This window comes from Palaemon carinicauda, chromosome 6 (genome assembly GCF_036898095.1).
Source record: "Palaemon carinicauda isolate YSFRI2023 chromosome 6, ASM3689809v2, whole genome shotgun sequence".
NCBI classification, from domain to species: domain Eukaryota; kingdom Metazoa; phylum Arthropoda; class Malacostraca; order Decapoda; family Palaemonidae; genus Palaemon; species Palaemon carinicauda.
In genome coordinates this window covers 78,817,779-78,823,434 of record NC_090730.1, presented here as the reverse complement: position 1 = coordinate 78,823,434, position 5,656 = coordinate 78,817,779, and the positions used below count along the sequence as shown (strand labels likewise).

At 33.0% G+C, this 5,656-nt stretch overlaps 1 protein-coding gene across 1 annotated transcript in view; it reads right to left on the bottom strand.

Annotated features, from left to right (window-relative positions):
• LOC137643100 (probable cyclin-dependent serine/threonine-protein kinase DDB_G0292550) overlaps positions 1–3,025 on the bottom strand; it is a gene marked incomplete at its 3' end in the record, with an annotated part of 29,455 nt that extends 26,430 nt beyond the window's left edge. Inside the window, exons 1-3 of the mRNA XM_068375948.1 lie at positions 2,942–3,025; positions 2,462–2,623; positions 1,566–1,680 (exon numbers count right to left, since the gene is read on the bottom strand). Of these exons, the coding sequence (XP_068232049.1) occupies positions 1,566–1,680; positions 2,462–2,623; positions 2,942–3,025 (361 nt within the window). The remainder of the gene's footprint in view (positions 1–1,565; positions 1,681–2,461; positions 2,624–2,941) is intronic.
• Between the last annotated feature and the right edge of the window lie 2,631 nt (positions 3,026–5,656).

The window sequence follows — 5,656 nt, the reverse complement described above, 5'->3', positions numbered from 1 at the left end:
TATGAAATGGAAGTAAGTAAAGACTAAATGAATAGCACTTTAACAAAATGTTTATTAGAATCAGCACAAGGGATGGTTGGAATACTTCCTAAACAAGATCAAGGAAAACTAACAGAAAAGACAAAAAACCCAATAAATAAGAGATGGGAGATGAGGGTTAAATGCAATAAAGCTAGAATAGAATTAACAGAACTATACAAAGTAATAAGCAAACTAAAAACCTGAAACATTCGTAAACACAATCAAACCAAAATGGGGGCAAAACTAAAGCAAGGAAGAAGCATCATATTGATATAAAGAGCACATGGAACAAGGTACATAGAGATGTTTACTTTAAAAGATAATGGAAATATTATCAAGAAAAGAGATAAGGTGATACAAATTGCTGAAAATATCTATTCAAAGAAAGGAAATAGATGATTATTGTTTTAGAACACTTGAAGATCGCTATACGGGAAGGACAACAATCCTATAGCTACATAAAGATAGTAAGAAGATTCCAATTGCGAAAGGATTTAGACAGGGAGACCCCATTTCTCCTAAATTATTGACTGCATGCCTAAAAGAGATTTTTAAGAATTTAGACTGAGAAAATGTAGGAATTAATATTGATGGGGAATTCCTTAACAACATAAGATTTGGAGGTGACATAGTTATGTTTAGTGAATCATGGGAGAGAATTAGACAACTAGATAGAATATCTGAATTAGAGAAAGCAGAAATGTAGTACTTAAAATGAATATGAGTAAAGGTGAGATAATGTTCAATGAGAATTCCGATAGACAACAAATAAGGAATATGGATGAACCTTTAGAGATTATTAATGATTATATGTACTTAGGACAAACAGTAAGTGTTTCTTCAGGACAGGGAACCGAGATTAAAATAAGGATAAACATGGGATAGAGAGCTTTTGGTAAATAAAATGAGGTTATGAAAAGTAAAGTGTCACTTTCTCTAAAAAGAAAATTATTTAATAAGATGGTTCTACCATTACTAACTTGTGCATCGAAACTTATAGCCTTACTAGAGCCTTAGAATAAAAGCTAATTACAACTCAAAGAGCTATGGAAAGAACAATGACGGGAATAACCCTGATAGACAGAAAAAGATCAACATGGATACGAGAGCAGACTAAGGTAGAGGATATTCTAATATGTGAGAGACAGAAACAGACATGGACAGTAAATATAGTGAGAATGATAGATAATAGATGGACATTAAGACTACCGACAGGCGAAGGGAGAGAAGACAATGGATTGACGAGCTAAGAATATTTGCTGGTATAGACTTAGAAAGACCTTAATTTAACAGACGGGAGTGGAAAGTCATGTCAGAGGTCTTTCTCCTACAGTAGACTAGTTACGACTGATGATGATGATGATGATGAAATATTTGGATAAACCAAGTCTAGTAGGTGATATGGAAAGCATTAAAAATAATCAACAAGCTTTTGATAAATAGATAGAGTAAAGTAAAAAATGCAAAATCAATTAAGATGATTATCTAATATATTTCTTGAATGAACAAAGTTTAATGAAGGAGATTCGCTATTGTTTACTAACCCGATTCCTGTCTGCAGCAAAGTGCTTCAGGACAGTCCGCATTCGATCCGGGAACATATAGAGGGTCCAAGTGCATATCAGATATGTGTAATACCTTCATTGTTGGGTCACTGGGCTGGTGTTTTACACATAAAACAACCAAAGATACATAAAAAAAGTAGAAAACTCTAATACAAAAATTCATCCTGTTGCTGATTTAGTACAGGTAAGACCGATATAGTCAGCAACCATAAATAAATGTATAAGAAAAATATTGTTATTCTATCATTTAAAAACAAGAACATTCTTAATATAAACTATTATTTTGATAGTTAGTTAGGCCATGATTTCAGGAAATGTCATGCTTCTGTGATCAATATCATTTGATATTGAAAGGAAAAAATCGAACCCTTTGGCCTTTAGCAATTTAAGGAAAACCCAATTTTTCCATGAAAAAGATTTTTGAAGTAAACAACTGATACAGAGGAGAGCTAGTAGGTTGCACTGACAGGTTTGCCTTGTTATATCACATCTTTTTTGTTTATTAAGTAAATTCTATTTTTTGTGTATGGAGGATCTAATCAATTTATTCTCTAGTTCAAAACACTACTCGTCATTTCTATTTTGTATCAACACATGGTATAAGTTATCATCTAAATATTCCTCAATACTTTAGTAATTTGATATCTATCTTATTTATTGGAAATAGATAGTTATAAGCAAAATCTGTTCTAAGTTTTGAAAGTTATGAAATAGTCCATTCAATCTTGTTGGCTTTAATAATGCACAAGAGACAATTTCACTCTCTCTCTCTCTCTCTCTCTCTCTCTCTCTCTCTCTCTCTCTCTCTCTCTCTCTCTCTCTCTCTCTCTCTCTCTCTCTCTGTGCTAATTTACATCGAGTTTTAATCTACCTACATCTGGCAGAACGATGTGTACAACTGGAGGTTTCACTTCATGAATTTGAATAGACCAATCACGTTCCAGCTGAGTCGTGTTGCATCCATAACCGCCCAAGAATATTCCACACATATCCGATGGGATAACATTGTCATTGGTGAAACGGTAGTAGATTATTGGCTGAAGAAAAAAGATACGTATTGGTTTTTCATTTTGAGGAAATTAAATCAAAGTTTTTACGTTACAAATAGGAAAATTTAACCTGCAAATAAATCATTTGATAAATTCTATGCCTTAAGGGCCTATTCAACACTATTTTCCAGGCAAGAGTACTAAGCATGAAAATGATATACTGTAGTCCATTTAGCTTCGTAAAGTGTAACTCTCTTCATTATTTTTTTTTAAGCCTAAATATCAGCAGGATGAATTCGTCCCATGAAATGTCTAGATCATTAGAGTTGCATAATCTTGCAATGATAGAAGAATATATTTACTAACGGTAAAGAGATTCACATATCCAGTGCAGCTAGTCTCACTAAGTTTGATGACTTCTGTGCATTCTATCAATGCTTCTTTGATCATCTGCTCGTAAGTCTATCCAAGTGCAAGCTCCATTTTTATGCTAGTGATTATCATTTCGCATTCGTTGCAGATGGCTTTTGCTGTCGGGAGAGACTCACATTAAGATGAACTGGAGCAATAAGAGAGAGAAAAAAAATAATATAATTGCTGATGAAGTACGGAAAAAAAATCAAAATGTTATCGTTAGAAAACTAGATCATAGACTAGATATAGATTGAAATGGGTATTTCTTCCATTTTTCTGGATTTTATTTCTTCCCTGATTATGAAAGTCTAATATAAATTACCATTATTATGGTATTTACATGGCCTGCCCCCATAACTCAGACTGACCTCATATTTCAAATAAAAATTTTTAAATGGTCATCTAATTAATCAATTTAATTTATATTTGGCATTGTATAGCTATTCGACTATTTTGATATTTACTTTAACCCAGAATTTAGATGTATTAGATCACTTTAAACTGTATTAAACTCTCAAAAGTATCTAAATCCTTTATAGAAAAAGATATCATTAAGTGAAAGATATTGTGCAATGGTAGATTCCACTTAAACATTTGTTGAATTAATTCATGCGTACGAAGCATAGAAAGATAGATCAATGATTCGAGGGGTAATGTATAAGTAATTAAAAGCAATATATTGCAAATGCAGAGAATATTTAATTAAGACAGGGAAACAGCAGTTTCTGAAATTTAAAAGATAATCTAAACCATTTTGATATAATTCAGAATATACATATATTTTGAAATTTAATCCACTGAATCTTCACAATGTTCATGAGAGAGAGAGAGAGAGAGAGAGAGAGAGAGAGAGAGAGAGAGAGAGAGAGAGAGAGAGAGAGAGAGAGAGAGAGAGAGAGATAATATTCATGAGAAAAAAATCAGTCACTAAGTACTTTGGTGAAAGAACAGTTTATCCTCAGCATGTAGTCTCTATAAAGATTAATTTTGATGACATCCAATCACATCTAAAATTAAAGTAATGTTATAGATTTTCGATTCTGAAGATTTTCAATACTTGGGTGAGGAATGCCATTCGTAGGGGCCTGGAAAACTGATTTTAATAATGAGACGTTCCTTCTGCAATAACGCATCAATGATGATCAGGTGCGGAGTCATCAGCGCCATGAGGACTGTTTAATATCGTTCACAAAAGCAATTCAATCCTCCTCTGTTACATACAAGGACACCTATAACAATGATTGACGCCAACACCTTAGATAAGTCCCTGTAATTCTGCAACACGGAATAGATGTTGTCGTCTAATTTAAATAAATCAACAAAATACACATTCTGGTGGGATCTATATCATCGACAAATGAACTCTTCCCTCACCAAGAGAACCATCCACCTCAGGAAACAACCAAAATGAAATTTCAACATATCGACAAGAACTTGGGCTTCCCAAATATAACGCAGCTCATTTAATGTATATAAAAACTAATAAAATTGATACCATTACATTTACATATACTGTAGATCGTACGTACGTCTTTAGTTTTACCATATTTCCTTACCAACTATCCTATCCACCACTTTTTTTAAACATGATTGCCATAGAACATTGCTTTCAAACATGAGTGGTGACATACGTTATATAAATTTCTCAGTGGGAAATGCTCTAATGGTATACATTCTGAGTAAACTCCTTGAACATCCAAAGGGTAGGTTATGCGGATAGTTACTAGCCTAAACTCATGGAAATGTTACCTATTGAAACCCGAATGATGGAACAGTCCTGACAGTACTGTACTCCCTCTTGTGTGAAAAAAGTATGGTAAAATATGCACATACATATTACAAACATACTCACACAGGGGTATGTCTAGAGATGAGTTAATCGAATCTACTTTGAGGTTATTGGTTCCTAGAAAATGGATGTGGGCAAAATGTTAATGATGACTGCAAGATACATGATATCGTCACTACCAAAGTGAGGATTTCTAATTTTAAGTTTTGGATAAGACTCTTTGTAAAGAAAACATCCTCTACAATAGCCACAACAGACAAGTGAACAAAAGGTAGCATATTAAACACCCTTCCACTCAGTAATTGTGCCATCCCTTCCTTCCTAATATATATCTGACCCATCTATTCACCATATTTTGGGTTATTGTAATTCATTCTTTCACAGGTCAAAACTATTAAAACATTATTCAGCCTTTCACTTGAACCAAAGTCTTTATGATTCGTTTTTTTTATGAATCTATGAATCTTCTCCCTATTTCCTAGTTATAAAGTATCTACATTAAACATACTAATCAAGCTTATAGTTGAAAAATTTTCCACATTTAAAACATTTTTCCAATCACCATTCAAACTTCATTTATACAAAAGATAGCTGGCAAAACCATTCCTCCCTATATTCTAAACCGCTCCTTACACTGTACCAAATTTTCCTAGATTTGATACCATTCTTTCATCTACTAAACGTATTTTCATCAAACTATCAATATATAAATCATTAACTCCTAGATTTTATCAATATTCACTACTTCACCTCCTTGTCATCAAATCATTTTTACAACATTCCCCTTGGTTATATTTGCCTCTCTCAAACAATTTAAGACACTTTTATCCTTTACTGCAACTTTTCTTTTCTATGCCAGTGAGTGTTGCATTGTATAC